This window comes from Podarcis cretensis, assembly GCF_951804945.1.
Source record: "Podarcis cretensis genome assembly, chromosome: 13".
NCBI lineage: Eukaryota > Metazoa > Chordata > Lepidosauria > Squamata > Lacertidae > Podarcis > Podarcis cretensis.
In genome coordinates, this window is record NC_137182.1 from 37,492,185 (window position 1) to 37,510,201 (window position 18,017).

Consider the following 18,017-nt stretch of genomic DNA (forward strand, 5'->3'; position numbering starts at 1 on the left):
AGTAGCATCCTGTCTCTGACAGCAGAGGTAGGATGTGGCCACTGGGGCTAGTAGCCACTGCAAGCCTTAGCCTCCGTCAATTTGTCTAATCATCATTTAAAGCCTTTCGAATTGGTGGCCATAACTACATCCTGTGGGAAGTGAATTCCATCGTTCTAATTATGTGCTGTGTGAACAAGTACTGGCTCAATAAGAGTGAGCTTGTTGCTGCTGATAAAGGGATGGGGAATCTGTGGCCTCCCAGAAGCTATGGACTCCCAGCTCCCACCTGCCCCAGCCAGCAAGGCCAATGGTCAGGGATGATGGGAGATGGCGACGATGGCAATTTATCACCCACACTTCACCCCAAAGTCCCAGGGTAGGAGTTGTGGTCCAATAACACATTGAGAGCCACAGGTTGCCCATTCCTGTCCTAAATGCTTTGAGACCAGGATATCTGATGGCATGCCATACAAGATGTACATCAACAGGCTGTGTTCATTATCCAGTTCTTCACTGTGTCCTGTTGTCTTTGGAAGTGAAACCCAGGGCACGGCGTCCTCAGTGGAAGCACTCAACTAGAAAGGCCCAGTTGGCTCCCTCAGCTATACTTTTCAAGTGAATTAATTTTTAAAAATTGCTAAACATTTGGTTTGGGTCTCTCCTGTTTTGTTTGTTTGTATCTGGTTTTTAAGGTAGTTGTATTCTTTCAATGACTGCAAGCCACCTTGGGAAGTCCTTTTAAAGCAGGGCGTAAATTCTTTTTATAAACCAGCTGTTCCACCTGTAAGGATGTTTCAGTGTGAAGAACTGCTGCTCAGGGTGCCAGCCAAACAGATCTTCCAACAGGATACTTCATTCCATTCCCTCTCCCACGTGATTTTCCATCTGCTCCATCAGCTAACATTCCCGGCACAGTCGTCACTGAGTAGCTTTGGGGCTCCCACGCCCTTAGCTTAGGGGTTTCCCCTTTTAAAGTATTTGCTGTACTTCTGCAAAACTTGCGGTTCCTGCAAGCCTGCTAATACTCCTCCCAGACTTGTGCATAGACAATACCATTTTGACTACCATTTTCACTCTCAAGAGAATGGAGTTAGTTCTCAGTACCTAGGATCACAGCTGGATCTCTTTAATGAGTTTTGCAAGGGTTTATCTTAATGTATCATCATCACCTGTTCATAATGCTACGCCTCTTGACGTCACTTGTAGACTTTTTTTATTTTGTATTAAACCACTAGCAACCCAACTAAATAATAATAGCATGTGGACATTGCATATATACCACTTTGAAGTGCAAATCCATGGGGCTGATTTCAAAGTAAAGATGTGTTCAAATAAATTAATACACCACATTTATCTTATATCAGCCCAGTTTCAAACTCAGCCCACAGCTCAAGTGCCATTTTAGCCATAGGTTTGGTAAGTGTGGCTAGGCTTATACCTGCCCCCATTCTCAGTCTGCCCTTTGTAAAATGCTAACCATGTACTTTTTCAGAGGACTGATGTGGAACTAAGCACTTTGCTCTGTTAAAAATTAGGAAGTAGGGAGCTGCCTTATATCAAGCCAGACCATCTGACCCATCTACTTATAGATTTCAGGCAGGGGTCTTTCTCAGCCCTACCTGGATATGCTGGGGACTAGTTATGTGGATTACAGCCCACTCCCGTGTAATCTTAGACTCATAGAATTGTAGAGTTAGAAGGGACCATAAGAGTCACCTAGTCAAACCCGCTTGGTACAGAAATCTTTTGCCCAACATGGGACTTGAACCCGCGACTCTGAGATTAAACGTCTCGTGCTCTACTGACTTGAGCTATCACAGTTGCCTGACAACTAAGGAGACAAGGAGAGTCCTGTAAGCTATTTGTGACATGGCACAACCAACGAGCATTGCAAATAATAATGGGGGGAAAGACACGAGAACACTCTTTGGATCCTGGCCACTGTTTTGCAGCTCTTCATAATCCTGTCACTCGCAAGAACCTAGTTGGTACCTAGCTTTGTGGGAAGGCAGCTTTAAGGAGAAGGGTAGGTTAGTTCCTTCCCCATTTATAAAGTAAGACTGCTAAGCTTTCCCTCTCCTGTATCCCATCTACGTACATGCTGTACTAGTGGTGTATTTATTTAGGCTATGCTTCCCCCCACCTGCTGGTATTAAAAACCAGAGTGCAGCCTATATTATTCTCTTATGAGAAGCTGTGACTTAATATATTGCATTTTAGGGGTGCAGCCAATATTTGGGGTGGCTCATATTGAGGCCAATACAATCTCTTTCCTGCCCCTGTGATTACAGTTGGAGGTGGGGAACAAGCTGGTGATATTCAAAAGGCCAATTTTGAGGTAGGGGCTTCTTGTTGTCAACCCCTAAACCAAAAGATCTGCCATCTTTACTTCTTCTTTGAAATGGAGACATCATTTTCAACATTTAAAGGCATTTGCTAGTAGGAAAAACAAAAACGTGACAGTCATAGCACCCGAAACAGAAACTTGTTTTTTTTAAAATAAAAAAAATGCTGAATAGTGAACACAGCAACAGCAAAGCAGAGTTGTGGGAGATTCAAGCTGTTTGCAATACATTTCGAGTTGTCGCAAGCATATTTTTTTAAAGCTCCCCCCACAATTACCCCCGAGAAATTCTTCAGCTGGGACAAGCTTTTCCCAACTCTATCAGCAACTTTAAAAAAATGGGTAGAGTTACAGGTCCTTTGCAGCCAGATACACCAAAACCACAGCCCCTTTTGAACGAATGCTCCCCAAATATGTAACCCAGAGTAGGTTTGTAGAATAGCCAGTTCCCGGAAGTAAGAAGGCAGTTCTTGATCATCTAATTTCCAAAAGGCACTCAAGCCTTCTCGCCTGACTAAGCATCTTTTCCCTAATAACAAGCAGCGGAGAACAGGAAATGGGATTAGTTTTCCCTCAATTAAAAAGGAGATCTCAAGAGCCATCTCAGAACTATGGCTAATGAAGGTAGAACTGCCTGGGTGTGGCTGGGAAGGTAGATTAGCAGATGAATGCTTCTGCAGAACTACGGAGAGGAAGTTACGCAGAAACGGCTTATGAAAGTGTCTTCCTGCTGATCCTGAGGCTTAACAAGCCATGTATCTCGTTTCAGAGAGATCTTCTGTTACTGGAGCCTGTTGCCAGATCAGTGAATGGGAGGATAAACACGGGCGTTTCCACCAAGCCTCTCCAACTGACACAGCTTCCAAGTGCAAGCATGAACATCCAACAGCGTCAAGGGTTCTTCTGGGAAGCCAAGTTACCGGTCCATGCTGTTATCATCAGGCTGACCATGGAAGCAAAGGCGCAGCAGGGCCTCACAGAAATCCAGCTCCTCCTTTAAAAACAAAACGAAATAAAAAATAAAGGAAGGGAAGAGAGGCAAGCTATGCTCCTTCTTTAACGGGCGTTCGGTTCTTTAAGTGTTTGCCTTGGACCTGGGAGGGCAGTGGAAAGTCTCACCAACCGCAAATAAAGCGTGTGGTGGCAATGAAATCACGACACAGCTGCTTTCTCCTTGACAGTGTGGTGTAGTGGTTAGACTGCAGGGGTCAGCAAGGTTTACCTCACCTGGGCCGGTTCACTCCAGTGGAGATCCCTCCATGAGCCGGATTGCGTGTGCGTTTGAGCACACGTGCCTACGATTTCCGGTGTCTGCATCTGCACATGCAAAGATGCGATTTCCAGCACCGTGGAAGCAACTCCCTGTGCCAGTTTAGCACAGCATGCAGGGACTCCCCGAGCAAGCGGTTTGGTTTGGGGGCAGCTCATGAGTTGGTTAAACGACCCCCGTGGGCCGTTTGTGGCCCATGGGCCTTAGGTTGCCTACCGCTGGGTTAGAGTGTCAGACAAGGACCTAAGCTCACTGAGTGACTTCGGGCTAGATTTTTCTCAGCCTAACCTACACCACAGGGCTGTTGAGAAGATGAAATGGAAGGCAGTCGAACCACCACATCTTGAACTCCTTGGAGAAGAAAGGCAGGAAATAAACACAGCCAACATATAAATAAGTAAATAAATGCCAAGTGCAGCGTGAATTTTTTTACTCCCCCCCCCCCCATATCTTATTTTATAAGGGAATATTCCAATAGGCGCCAACACACAGCCCTACCTCCAGTCTGAAACGGTACGGCTAAATAGGAGCTGGACCATCTTGGCTGCGAGTCCTGGAAGACCTGCTCCTTTGCCTTGCAGGCCACTTTCCACCTGGCCTGGGAAGGCAGGACCTGGACTGACTCCAGCTGCAAAAGCTGAAGCTGCAGAACAAACTTTTGGGTTTGGGTATTGTTTAGGTTTGTTGTTTTTTTTCCATTGGGGTCCTTTGTTGCTGTTACTGAATTTTTTTGTATCTTTGTTTTTTTAGATCTTATCATGATTTAACGTGGAAGTTGTTCAATTTGGTTGTGTACTTTTTGAAAGGTTTTATTGTTTATGACTATTTTAGAGAATTTGTTTGCGACGTAAGCCACCTTGAGCAAGGCCTTAACTACTGAAAGGCGACATGCAAATAAAATGATGTATGTTGACCATTCTGCCTACAATTAACGGGGCTTATTGCGGCTCATGCTTCTGCTCAGCCTTGCTTATGGGCCACCAAAACCATCTTCCTTGGCTTGAGACTACAGCCCATACAGCTTCCTGTGGATAGGAATGTATTCTCAGTCTCAAAGCTTTCTCACCTCAACATGGAGATTTTTTTTGGAGCTGAACAGGGAAAATGGGGGGGGGGAGGTGTTAGGATTTTATTATTATTATTTTTAAAAGAATTTAATGGCACAGTGAGGTTGTTCCCCATCCCCAACACTTACTCCATTATGCCAATTGTTTAATTATCAAGCTCGGCACAGCCTAATTGCTACGTTCAGGGAAAACTGTCGCTGGCTAACAGCAGGGGTGGGAACTTGTCTGTTGAGAATAAACACAAGACAACATGAAACAGAAGCAAGATGTCCATCCGACCCCCACCCTCAAATCAAGCTAAAGAAGAGGACTTGGGGGCGGGGGAGATGGCGTTGTGACACAACCGCACTCGGAAATGAATGGCACGGTTCCAGGATCTGTGGCAAGGAAGCCAACTCAAGTTCCGCCCCTCTCCCCACTTCCTTGAGCAGCAGACAGAGAACCTCAGAGACAGCCTAGAGTCTTCCATGTGCAGCCTGTATTCAAATAGAAAGCCACCATCCGTTCGCGATTCTCAATGGGGGCCAAGTGACATCACTCTATCCTTGGTATCTCTATGGTAAAAGTTCCATACTGCTTGCACTGGAAAAGAGTGTGTGTTACAGCTTGCTGTACGTTAAAAGAGAATTCTACCTTTGAAGGTGACCCGGAAACTGCAATTAATCCAGAATGCGGCAGCTAGACTGGTGACTGGGAGTGGCCGCGGGGACCACATAACACCGGTCCCGAGAGATCTGCATTGGTTCCCAGTATGTTTCCGAGCACAATTCAAAGTTTTGGTGCTGACCTTTAAAGCCCTAAACGGCCTCGGTCCTTTTATACCTGAAGGAGCATCTCCATCCCCACCATTCATCCCGGACACTGAGATCCAGCACCGAGGGCCTTCTGGCGGTTCCCTCATTGCGAGAAGTGAGGTTACAGGGAACCAGAAAGAGGGCCTTCTCGGGAGTGGCGCCCACCCTGTGGAACACCCTCCCTTCAGATGTGAAGGAAATAAGCGCTATCCTATCTTTAAAAGACATCTGAAGGCAGCCCTGTTTAGGGAAGTTTTTAATATTTAATGCTGTACTGGGGGAACTCAGCCAGATGGACGGGGTATAAATAATAAATTATTATTATAATTATATGAAAATGATGTATAGATGGTATTTGACTCCTACAAGACTAGCGAAAATGTATAAGAATACAACCAACATATGTTGGAAGTGTAAAGTTAAAGAAGGTACATTTCACCATATGTTGCGGACTTGTAAAAACAGGCAAGGCCTACTGGGAAATGATTTATAATGAACTAAAAAAATGCTTAAAATAACTTATTAAAAAAACAACAGAGGCCTTTTTATTAGATATAATAGGAGAAGAATTACCGAAGGGTAAGAAAGTACTGTTTATGTATGCGACGAGAGCAGCAAGAATATTATATGCCCAGGGATGGAAAGAAGAGAGAGCCCCATCGAAAGAAGAACGGATAATGAAAATGATGGACTATGTAGAGATGGCAAGGCTGACTGGGAACATCAGGCACCAAGAAGATAACAAATTTAATAGAGAATGGCATAACTTTATAGAATATATTAAAGAACACTGTACGAATCTAAAAACGTTAGCAGGATTGACATAGAACTTGTAATTTAAAATAACAAAGGATAAAAATGAAGTATAATAATTTGGATCAATGTAATCAGATGCAGTTAAAAAAGGAAGATGAATTTTGGAAGCCAAGAGAGGGGTGAAGGGAACCCCATAAAGGTACTGACATGGACTATGGTTTTGTGAAAATAAGTGTGTGTGTGTGTGTGTGTGTGTGTGTGTATAAAAAACTCTTTTTTCTTTTTGAAACTTTGAAACTAAAAATAAAAAAGGAAAGGAAAAGAGTGTGTGTGTGTGTGTTTTCTTCAGTTGTGGAACGCCTTGCTTTTTGCTACTGTGCAACCACACTTCCTTAAGACCCTCCTAACAGAGGCCTTTTCTGACGTGTAACTCAAGCACCCATTTCCGTGTGTCACTGTCAGATGTCAAGCGCTTTAATGCTGCTTAATGGATGTGTTGTAAACTGCTTCCTGGGCACTGGGCAAGCTGATAAAAATAAATAAAATAAGCAAGTAAATTCTTCTGGCTGCAGTGCTAGTGCTAATATTAATAAAAACAATGATTTTATTATTTATACCTCACCCACCTGGCTGGGTTATTAAACACGAGGCTGATTTAGTACCAGAAAGAACAGAAATGAACAGAAATGGGACTTTACCCCAACCTCTAAAGAAATCTGCCTCTTCAGCAATAGGAGGCAGCTTTTTCCTCTCACCACGGGGGGGGGGGGCTGGGAGCAAACATGCCTCTTATATATCACAGGGCCAGCCTCAGTTGGCTTACTCTCTCGCAGATGGGTTGGGGCAGCGATGGCTGGATTCTGGGGCCCCGAACGGCAGAGAACCCCAAACTTCCTTCTTAAGCTGTTTCTGCATTGTGCTATTATTAGGTGGGTGAAGCTGGGGAAACCCACCCAGACGGGCAGGGTATAAATAATAAATTATTATTATTATAAGCTCTCCGTGCTGCAAACCGTCTCCAGAAATGCACTTAAATGGGAATAGCCGCACTGCAAGCTTCAGAAAGTTGGCCTTTTATAAAAGGTGCCTAGTGCCCTCTAGTGCCCAGCAAAGTAGAGCGAAGAGAGCGACACGCTGCCACCTAGGCAAAGGAGGCGGCGGGAATGCATAGGGCAGGGGTAGGCAACCTAAGGCCCGGGGGCAGAATCTGGCCCAATTGCCTTCTCAATCCAGCCCGCGGATGGTCCGGGAATCAGCGTGTTTTTGCAGGAGTAGAATGTATGCTTTTATTTAAAATGCATCTCTGAGTTATTTGTGGGGCACAGGAATTCGTTCATCCCCCCCCCCCCGAAAATATATTCCGGCCCCCCCCACATGGTCTGAGGGACGGTGGACCGGCTCACAGCTGAAAAAGGTTGCTGACCCCTGGCATAAGGTAAAAGGTAAAGGGACCCCTGACCATTAGCTCCAGTCGTGACCGACTCTGGGGTTGCGGCGCTCATCTTGCTTTACTGACCGAGGGAGCCGACGTTTGTCCGCAGGCAGTTTTTCCGGGTCATGTGGCCAGCATGACTGGCGAAGCAGAGCAGCGCATGGAAACGCCGTTTACCTTCCCGCCGGAGCGGTACCTATTTCTCCACTTGCACTTTGACATGCTTTCAAACTGCTAGGTTGCAGGAGACCCCTGGCATAGGATTTCATAATTCCAGGCTATTTTGGAATTTCACTTTGCAAAACACTGCCTTTTCCTTTCTCAACCTTCCTTCCCCACCTGCTTTAAAGTAAATGCTCTGGCCTCCATTGCTGCAGAGTCAGGATGAGGGCCTGGATCTGGCTGGCGGGCCAAATCCTCACCCCTCACGGGCGACTGCTCACCTGTCATCGTTATTACGGCAGGTGACAACTTCAATGGGCGCTGGCTCCCACCTATCTGCAGGTGTGGTTTGGATGCCTACAAACCGATGTTTTTCTTATGCAGACCAGGAAGGCCGTTCACAGAGGGAAAATGTCAGTTTGCAGGCACTTTTTGAATTGTGGCCACACCTGTGTATGGATAAAACTCCAAAGTGGCTGTCTGTCAGTGCCGATCAGCAAGGTCCATTTGCCAAGAAACAATCAGGAGTACGATTTTAAGCTCCCGTTTCTGCAGCTGTGTCCGTACCTGACCCACATCTGGTGGTTGTTTGTGGAGGAACAGCCTTGTGGGCCAAATTAGGATTCCTGCCAGGCCTGATCAGAGCCTTTGGGCTGGAGGTTCCTAACCAACATTGGGAGAATAAAGCTTGAAATGGCTATCATGCTCAGCCCTGCCCTTCTTCACTCCACGAAACATATTCAGGAAGTTGGAAAACTGTGGAGCAGAATCATTTATTTTAAACCGGGAATTCAAGTTTCCCCGTTGGAAAAACTCATTGGCAGTCCAGACATTTGCACCAAGTTCATGCCACAGATTGGTGGGAAAGGGAGGGAAAGGAACCCACTTATTTCTGCCTACCTGGAACTCCTCCTGATCCTTCAGTAGCTGGCACCGCTCCTTTAAGAGCTCCTCGAGGGCCAAATCCGGCTCTTGACACTCCCGCACACCCTGAGGAAAATCTGTTACCAGGCTTGGGTGGGGGGCAAGGAGGGGGAAGGAATGGGAGATTAGAGATGAGCAACTGAGACCTGTGATCATTGTGGATTGCTCTTCACAATTCCTGCCTGCTTGCTTGCCAGCCCCTCCATCAGGCTACTCCATTTCATCCCCCACACTTTTCCTTTCCAGGTGACACCCAACATCTCATAGCTATTGAGCATGCTCAGTCCTGATTGGACTGTTTTGTTGCTGTTTCTTTGCCCTATTAAGTTTCATTTCTTCAAAGGTTTTCCTCCTCTTTTAATTTCTGCAAATCTCTCATGCTTCCCCCAGCATGCTGATGCTTCCCCACTTGTTTCTTAGTAAACCCATTTTTGGCTGTGCCGCTGCCGGCATGCACTGTTTGAGTCCGCCAACAGAAGGAGTGACAGGGAAAGTCTTGTAGTCTGAAACAGTTCAGCCTAAGCTCACCCTCTACACCCTCGGTGAGAACTAGACTGGAGAACGCTCAGGCTTGTATAACTCACTTCATACCTCTGGCCTATAACAAGAAACAAAGCTCTCCTCCCCAAATAACTCAACAACACCAGTGCCAGCAGCCCTCAATAGATCAGTCAGAGATCCCCCTGGATCCTGGCTCTCATTCTCTGCAGCCCAGTCCCCTCGATACCTGCACAAGGCTCCCAAGACGTGTTCATGGAAAGTGCTGTGTTCAGACCGGATCAGGGCCACCAGCTGCTGGACCATCCCCATGGAACAGAGAGCCTCTGTGGAGAGAAAGGGGTGGAAAAGCTGAGGAGAGACACGTCCACTTACGGGAACATGCTGACGCCATAGCACCTAGCTGGGCAGCAGCACAGTCCCCGCCAATGTGGGGCTTCCGAAATGCATCATTGTCAGCCTCCTTCAGCCAATTGGGCTTGATGAAGGCCTACTTTGGGGAAAGCCCAAGATTGGTGGGAGATGGCCACGTCCACTGCGTGCAACCACAACGATTTCACAAACCAAGGAACAGCTCTTTAAGGCATCCTTCTAAAGTTCTCCACACAACGTTTCCGAGCACAGTTCAAAGTGTTGGTGCTGACCTTTAAAGCCCTAAACAGCCTCGGCCCAATATACCTGAAGAAGCGTCTCCACCCCCATCATTCAGCCCGGACACTGAGGTCCAGTGCCAAGGGCCTTCTGGCGGTTCCCTCACTGCGAGAAGTGAAGCTACCAGGCGGAGGGCCTTCTCAGTAGTGGCGCCCGCCCTGCGGAGTACCCTCCTATCAGATGTCAAGGAAATAAACAACTACCTGACTTTTAGAAGACACCTGAAGGCAGTCCTGTATTGGGAGGTTTTTAATGCTTGATGTTTTTATTATGTTATAAGAAATGCTGTAAGCCACTCAAAGTGGCTAGGGAAACCCAGCCAGATGGATGGGGTATAAATAATGAATTATGATTATTATGATTATTATATTATTACCTTTCTGCTCTGGGTGGTTTATGAGGAGGTTCTGTAGGAGAAAGGCAGATTTCACCTTCAGCTTCTGCACATTGCTTTGCATGGCCCTCATGAGGACTGAGAAGCCATCAAGACGTAGGAACTGCTGAAGGCCAGCTTCCTGTGCTCTTACCAAACCTGGCAATGCAACAAGGGGCAGAGAGAAAGGTGTGCGTGTGGGGGGGGAGAGACAGACAGATTGGGTTCATTAGCAAAATGCAGTTCACAAAGGTAAGTGAGGCCCCATTAATATGATTTTCACTCACATGTGGGGAAACCCTTGGCTCATTAAGCTCCCAAGCCTGAAATGGTGGCTTGACTTAGGGGTAAGGAAGCGGCCTCCTTGTTCCCTGACTCCATCTCCCATGAGCCACAGACAGCATGGCCAACAGTGAGGACTGATGGGAATTGTAGTCTGCCACATCTGAAGGGCCAGAGCTTCCCCCCGCTGCTTAGGTTCATTTATCTGGTAACGTAATAAAACGCTGAGCTCATTGCTAATGTAAGGGCTTTGCTATCTCAGATGGCTGGATCAGAAGTGAGATGGACAAACTGCATTTGTCTTTCCTCAAGGGGAAAGCCAGATGAACCGTTTGAGGTGGAGTGTGCATTCAATCCTCCCACCTCAATGCTTGGTCACTCAAACCACTGTTTACTCTGAAAGGAAAATTCAAACCACAGTTTACTCAGCTGAACGGAAAATGCAGGCAGTTGTATTGCTGCAGGACTAATTCATTCTCCCTTTCCAACAGGTCAGACACCCCCGCACTCACAGGAGATGGCAAACAGTGCCTTGATCCGGACGGCCTCGCTGGGATCGTGGTCTAGCAGCTTCAGCAGCTTCCTCATGCAGCCCAGTGCCAGGGCCTGCTCCTGCACCTTGGGCACGTTCTGGGCACAGGTGCCCACCAGGTGAGCAGCCCGCCAACGCAGCTCCTGCTCCTCGTGCTCCAGGTACCGGTGTGCTAACAGCCGCATGCCCTCCAGTTTGCAGAAGTCTGGAAGGACAGCAAAGGGGTCAACGGAAAGCAGGCAGCACAACTGAATGGTAGGATATCTTGCAAACCCAGCCAGCACTATGACTTAGCTGTGGCTCACTGGGGTTACAAAGGGTAACTACTTTCCACCGTATAATCTTGGGTTTTCTGTGTAGAACACCCACATTAGGAACCGCTGGGTGCAATTTACTCTTTAATTTTATTTCTTTCAACCATTTATATATACCTCTTAACACCATAATCATAAATTGTGGCGCCCTCCCATCAGATGACAAGGAGATAAAGAACTATACAACTTTTAGAAGACATCTCAAGGCAGCCCTGTATCAGGAATTTTTCATTTTTGACATTTTATTATGCTTTTGTATTTTGCTGGAAGCCACCCAGGGTGGCTGGGGAAGCCCAGCCAGATGGACAGGGTATAAATATTATTATTAATCTCTAGGCAGTGTACAGTAAGAGTTTAAAAAGATACAGTAAAGATAAAATCAGTTTATATTTAAAAAATCAGAATGTTTACTTAAAAACCCTGCTGAAATAAAAAGATATTTGCCGGGTGCTGGATAGTTAAGGAAGAAGAGGCCTGTCTGATCTCTCCACAGAACGGGGCCTGCAATATTAATGCATGGTTTCTGGCATCCCAGCCATGAGGGACCCTCAAACATTGACCCTCCTGAAGGCCTCAGTGAATCAAATCCTTAATGTATCCTGAACACAAGTTGTTAAGAGACTTGGAAATTAAGAGAATAATCTTGCCACCTCTAATATGCCCCTAAGGACATTTTTCACTTCTTAGATCTTAGCTGAATCTCAAGGTACCTTCTTCCCCACTCTCTTGCACACTCTCATTCTCCCTTGCACGCACGGGCACGCGCACACGCACACGCACGCACACACACACACAGAGAGAGGGGGGGAATGGGGCCTTTTGTATACCTGCAGCATTGTCCAAGTTTTCACACAGCTCTGCCAGAAGGTCCAAGGCACCTTCTCTGTTCTCAAGGTCTGAATGTGCTTCCTCTGAACTCTCCCCTCCATGTTCTGCTCCAGGGGTTGGTGGCTCCAGCAGCCTCAGACATTCCTTCATCTGTTCCACCTCATCCACTTGCCCCCGGAAGGCCTCGACCATCGCCTCCTGCAACCACTGTCTCCGCTGCACAGTGGCATAGGGAACAGAGGTGAATGAAAAGGAAACATATTGGGAATTTCATACACACGTGTCCTTCCTCTTCCTACCAATAGCTCACTCCTTCCCCCAGAAATAACCTTTTATCTCCTAGCCCCCATATCAGACACAATCTCTCTCCTGCCGATCTAGTTCCTTGCATACACCACTGAGTTAGGGGAAGTTGTGCTTAGAAAATTGGCTTTTGGATCCTCGCCGTTGTCGTCAACTCCTCTTGGAGCTGCCAACTTTAGACAGGAGCCAAACTGTATCTCTACAGTGACCCTCCAGACATTGATGGGACTCCAATTCCCATCAGCCCCAGCTGGCATAGCCAATGGGCACAGATGTTGGAAGCTGTCATACAGCAATAGCTGAGAGGGCTCCTGGTTCCTCAAACTGGTTTCAACAGCGCTTTGACAGGCAGGCAATGCTGTCTTATCTCCATGCCCCTCCAAACGTCAGCTGCTGATTTGTGAATGCTAAGCGCTGCTGTTAAAGGCACAGGAGAAGGACAGCTCTAGATCTTTTTTTCCTAACCCCAAGCTAATTGCCTGGTGCAATGGTTAAGGCCAGGAATGGACAGTGTGTCTATGTATGAATACATGAACACTTTTTGCAAATTAGATAAGATTATATATATTTATATATTTGAGATTTGTATGATTTTTATTTCTAGCTTCACAGCATTAGTTGGAGGAGCTTAGTAATGTAATAGCAACACAGGGAAAATATTTGGATAATACCTCCTAGGCTGCTTCTCATCCAACCTGCTCTGCACCTCGCTAGATAATCTTGGTATTTAGCTTCCGCAATCAACATTAGCTTTAACGCTTCAGGATCGCAGGGCAGCACCTTCCTCAAACTCATTCCCCAGATCTAACAACCATTTGACCTCACCACCACCCCTCCTATAAAAGCCAAGCCACGCACCTCATCAGACATGGGCTCCATCGGGGCAGGTTCAGCGTTCCCTGCAGTGACCGCCATCTGCAGCAAGCCTTGGAGGTTGCGGGGCGGTTCGCGGGGTGGCTGGTTCCCACCGGCACCTCCTTCAGCCATGGTTGGGGAATGCCGTTCCAGTCAGTAGGCAGCTCACAAAGCTTTAAAGAAAAAGCAGAGAGAATGAGAAACGAGCATGACTGAGAAATCAGGGGGTCAGCCTACCTGCCCAAGTTCATCCTGCCAAGACACTTACCAGGTGTGTCTTGGCTCCAGCTCTACTTTTGTGCAAACACCATTACTATACTGATAAATGGGACCTGCAACGAAGTGTTGCAGCATGGAGTGCTCCCGTTCAGGGTTCCAGCCAGGGTATGCCATTCAGTCCCTACGCACCCAAAAATCAGCCAGCATTTCATGGCACTAAGTATTTTCAGTCCTCTCAATGGGCTGCTTTTGAGGTTTCCCCACACTTAGGGTTTCTCCCACTCCCCAAGATTTGTTTGGGGTTTCTCCAAATCTGTTAATGTCTATTATTATTTAAATTTCTATCCTGCCTTTCCTCCCAGAGGACCATTTTGGCCCCCTAAAGGTCCAGACTTGGAGAATGAGTATGCTGTTAGTACATACAGGATTCAGGCTTCCACATTTCCCGACTCACATTGGGAATTCTGCTGCTACCCTCTGACAAGGCCCAGGTTTCCATTCAAGCCTGAAAATGTAGAAGAGGCTTGTGGGGCTCTCCTTCCCCAGCTCAAAGACTGAATAAGAAGACTGGGGCTTGCTTGGAAACTGCTCTGCCAAGGAACCTGGAGCAATTTGGCCATGCAGCAATAAACTGTCAAGAACCTAGCCATCCTTTCCTGAAAGTGTGGCTTCACAACGAGGGCACAGGTAGCCACAACTTTTGGCTTGGTTATCGAGACCACGCCAAAAATCACACAGGTCTGAATTTATTTACAGAATACCTTCAAAGCACAGCCTAAAAGTCAAGACAGAGGGAGAAAGATGGAGGCAAGGGTAAACGCCACACCAAGATACCAAGGGGGGATAACCCCACCTTTCCATTTCCCACTGTTTATAGCGCTCAGGAGTAAGCCACCTTTCTCCCACTGGATGCTATCTCATTTGCATCACCTGGGAGATGGTCTGGGAGAGGCCACAAACAGAATATATCTAGCGTCCAGAGTCCCCTCACAGAGCAACAAATCTCAGAAGAATCGAACTTTAGCTGTTGGCTCTGTGAGGTGGATGGGGACCTCCTAACAACTCACAGCATCGTTAACAAAGTACAGCTCTCAGGATTTTTTGGGAGAAAACAAGGCCTCTTTAAAGCGATGTGACACTTCTATAAATGTATTGTGTCGTTGGGGCCTTGGCCTGACCCAACGGGGCTCTTCCTTAAGGTTGATTACTCTACTCCACCAGCCAGATGCTTCCATAGGAACACAGGAAACTGTATAGTATCAGCGGTCAGTCTACACTGACTGGCAGCAGACCTCCAGGATTTCAGACACGGGTCTTTCTCCCAACCCAGGAGAGGCCAGGGCTTGAACCTTGGCCAACCCTTCTTCCCCTTCCAGCAAGCCCACTCGCCAAGGCTCAAAAGCCGCTAGCCCAACTCCAGAGTTTCCGCCCTACCTTCTCCACACACTTTTTTTTTTAAGTTTTAAATTAAGTTTTACAGTTTTATCATCATCACAATCAACATTATCTCAAAAACAAAATAGAATATAAATCCCCCCCAGCTCCCCCTCCCCCCCTGACTTCCCTCAACTTCCTTTTTTGGTTCTTTGAGTGTTTGCTTCCCCTGCTTATTTTATTCTACCTTAATATTGCAATCTTCAACTTGAATATTATTATATTCTTAACATTCTTATACCATACCTGTTTTCATATTTCCTCTTACACTTTATTTTCCAGTTTTTACATCTTAATTTCTATGTTGCTGGTTGTACTTGTTTGCTCAAACCCTGCTAGTGAGCCCACTTCTTTCTGTAAACACAGCATACATGGTTCCCAGTCTTTTTAAAAGTCTCTATTGACCTTGTCTCACCTTCTCCCCACACGTAACCAAGCAGCTTTTCATTTTTCTAAAAAAAATAAATCAGCTGTCTGGGGCGGGTGGGAGAATCTCCCCATTTCCCCCACCCCGGGAAACTTCTCCCCCGCCCTCCCTTTTGCCTCCCCTCCTCCAAGCCTCACCCACCGCAAAGGGCGGCCCATTCCCTCCTCTAGCCCAGACTGCTCCCTCCCGCCCCCAGCTCGCCCCTGCGCCCCCCGGGCGCTGCCTTCCCCCGCCACCCCACTCACCCCGCAGGTAGCGGCGGCGGCGGCTCCAGGCTCAGCTTCTGGAAGCGGCCATCTGAGACCACGTGGAGAGGAAAGGGAGGAGAGCAGCGTCCTCTGAACCGGGGAAGCGAGGCGGCCCCTGGTGGCCGAGCGAGGGGATCATCCCACAACCGGCTTCCAAAAGCTCGAAGCGCTTTTCCACCGGTGATGCGAAGCGCCATCCGGTCGGCGGGTTGTTGCTTTTTGCCCCCCTCCGCCGTCTGGGCATTGCCCCCTCCGCATAAAGCGACTGCGGGGGAATTTGTGCGCCCTAAAAACAAGAAAGGATAGGCACATAGCTGCCACCTTTTCCCTTTTCTTGCGAGGAATCCTATTCGGAATAAGGGAATTTCCCCTTAAAAAAGGGAAACGGCTATGGGTGGGCAAAGCGCTTTCTGAGAGCGGGTCCCCAATGTGCACACGCGCCTGTTCAAAAACGCGGGGGCTAGCCAGGTGTGGGTTTTTTGGGGGGTGCCCCCGGGGTTTTCAGTCACGCCCCCAGCTAACTTGGCCTCCCACCGAAAAGGCAACAGTTCTTTGGACATATTAAGTAATGGGAGGATGAGGACCAGTCGTGTGATTTAGAATAATATAGCATCAGCTCAGGAAAGCCAGAAGTTTTGAAGGGAGGGGCAGCTGCCCCCCCCAATCGATAAAAATACATAGCAAACTGAGGTTCTGCCCCCCTAATAAAAGGGCTGCCCCCCTAACAAAAATCCTGAAGTGATTTTGGACCTTCTGTAATATGGTGCCTTATGGAAGGCCAAACTCTGGCAACCCCAAGTGGATCTTCTCCAGGGCTTTTCCCGCTTCTGGAACTCGGTTCCAGCATCTCTCAGGTGGGCCCCATTTCCATCAGGAGAGAACATGGCGGCCATTTGTGGTGAGTTCCAGCATGGATCTTCTCAATTGTGGATCTCGATTTTGCAGCCCCTTGGCTTCACACCCTGTGTGGCAGAACTGCCTGCACCACCCTAAATCTGGCGCTGACTTAGAGCCCTGCTTATTCAGGTCAAAGGCCCATTTAGTCCAGCATCTAGTTCTCAAACTTGCCAAGCCCACAAGGGAAACATGAGTGCAAAAGTGTGTTCTCCCCACTTGTGATTCCCAGCATCTGGGATTTAGAGGCTTACTATGTCCGATTGTAGAGATGGAACGTAGCCAATCATGGTTAGCAGCCATTAGTAAATTTATCCTCTCTGAATTTGCCTAATCCTCCTTTCCAGCCACCCCAAGGCCGCTTACACGCAATACCTTTAAAGCACATTCAAAGCATGTTTCCCCGCCTCAAATAATTCTGGGCGCTGTAGTTTTTTCTAAGGGTGGCTGGGAATTGTAATTCTGTGGGTAGTCAACTATAGGGCCCAGAATTCTTTGAGGGAAAGAATACACTTCAATTCTGCTATGCAGTGATACCTTGGTTCAAATGCCAAAAACCCGCAAGTAAGTGTTCTGGTTTCCAAATGTTTTTTGGAAGTCGAACGTCCGATGTGGCTGTTGGCCATTGTTTCCGGGGCACCTGCACCAATCAGAAGTTGCACCTTGGTTTTCAAACATTTCACAAGTCAAATGTTTGGCGTTTTTTCTTTTGCTATTTTGTGTTTTTGTTTTTGTGACTGTGTGGAATCCACTTCAGCTACTAATTGATTGTGTGACTGCGGAAATGGATAAAGGCCCCCAACCAAACAATGACTATCATTTAATTTTAATTTTTATAATCTACAATACTGTCTTATTTATTTTATAGTACAGTACATTGATTATTGCTTTCATTTTATGGATCAATGGTCTTGTTAGATAGTAAAATTCATGTTAAATTGCTGTTTTAGGGGTTGTTTTTAAAAGTCTGGAACAGATTAATCTGTTTTGCATTACTTTCTATGGGAAAGCGCTCCTTGGTTTTGGAACGCTTTTGTTTTAGAACAGACTTCCGGAACGGGTTAAGTTTGAAAACCAAGCTACCACTGTAAAGGCAATTCTGCTATGAACTGTACACAGCTGGCGTCACTACATCTTGTGGGAGTGAGTTCCATAGTTTTAACTGCATTGTGTGGGAAAGTAGTACTTTACCCTGACTCTCCCAATAGGCCATGTGTATGATTTAGCTTCTTCAAAATACTGTAAGACAGCTTTGCTGTGTCACCCTCCTGCTCATCCTGCCTCAGATGGCACCTCTGATCCTGTAGTAAAGGATGTGGTGTGAATTGCTTTCCTTTGGTTTCTCAGGGCAGACATACGTTACTCTGTAACAGCAAAGCCTTCTGTAGAAACTGGCTGGGTTTTCAGGTTATTTTACCTGAAACTGAG

The 18,017-nt window shown here is 47.0% G+C and overlaps 1 protein-coding gene and 1 long non-coding RNA gene across 3 annotated transcripts; one reads left to right on the forward strand and one right to left on the reverse strand.

Moving 5' to 3' along the window:
• Positions 1-695: 695 nt before the first annotated feature.
• Positions 696-3,368, forward strand: LOC307200579. The gene is made up of 2 exons (XR_013832399.1): positions 696-2,008; positions 3,096-3,368. It is a non-coding gene; the product is annotated as an uncharacterized lncRNA (long non-coding RNA).
• On the reverse strand, positions 2,449-15,820 carry HSPBP1 (HSPA (Hsp70) binding protein 1). 2 transcript variants are annotated; one of them, XM_079949124.1, is made up of 8 exons: positions 15,693-15,820; positions 13,371-13,540; positions 12,209-12,425; positions 11,048-11,272; positions 10,257-10,412; positions 9,459-9,555; positions 8,708-8,819; positions 2,449-3,320 (listed from the first exon to the last, which is right to left on the reverse strand). In XM_079949124.1, exons 2-8 carry the CDS (start codon positions 13,497-13,499, stop codon positions 3,243-3,245), a joined length of 1,014 nt encoding a protein of 337 aa, XP_079805250.1. In that variant the 5' UTR covers positions 13,500-13,540; positions 15,693-15,820; the 3' UTR covers positions 2,449-3,242. The 2 variants fall into 2 exon arrangements, with proteins under 2 accessions (XP_079805250.1, XP_079805251.1); XM_079949125.1 differs by lacking the exon at positions 15,693-15,820 and adding an exon at positions 14,041-14,062.
• Between the last annotated feature and the right edge of the window lie 2,197 nt (positions 15,821-18,017).

What these genes read in the sequence shown, in the direction of transcription:
- HSPBP1 (XM_079949124.1), bottom strand. Translation starts at nt 13,499, where the DNA reads ATGGCTGAAGGAGGTGCCGGTGGGAACCAGCCACCCCGCGAACCGCCC. An exon ending in GGCACTGTTTGCCATCTCCT is followed by an intron (nt 10,413 to 11,047) that starts GTGAGTGCGGGG and finishes TTGCATTGCCAG; the next exon opens with GTTTGGTAAGAGCACAGGAA. An exon ending in GTCTTGGGAGCCTTGTGCAG is followed by an intron (nt 8,820 to 9,458) that starts GTATCGAGGGGA and finishes CCCCCACCCAAG; the next exon opens with CCTGGTAACAGATTTTCCTC.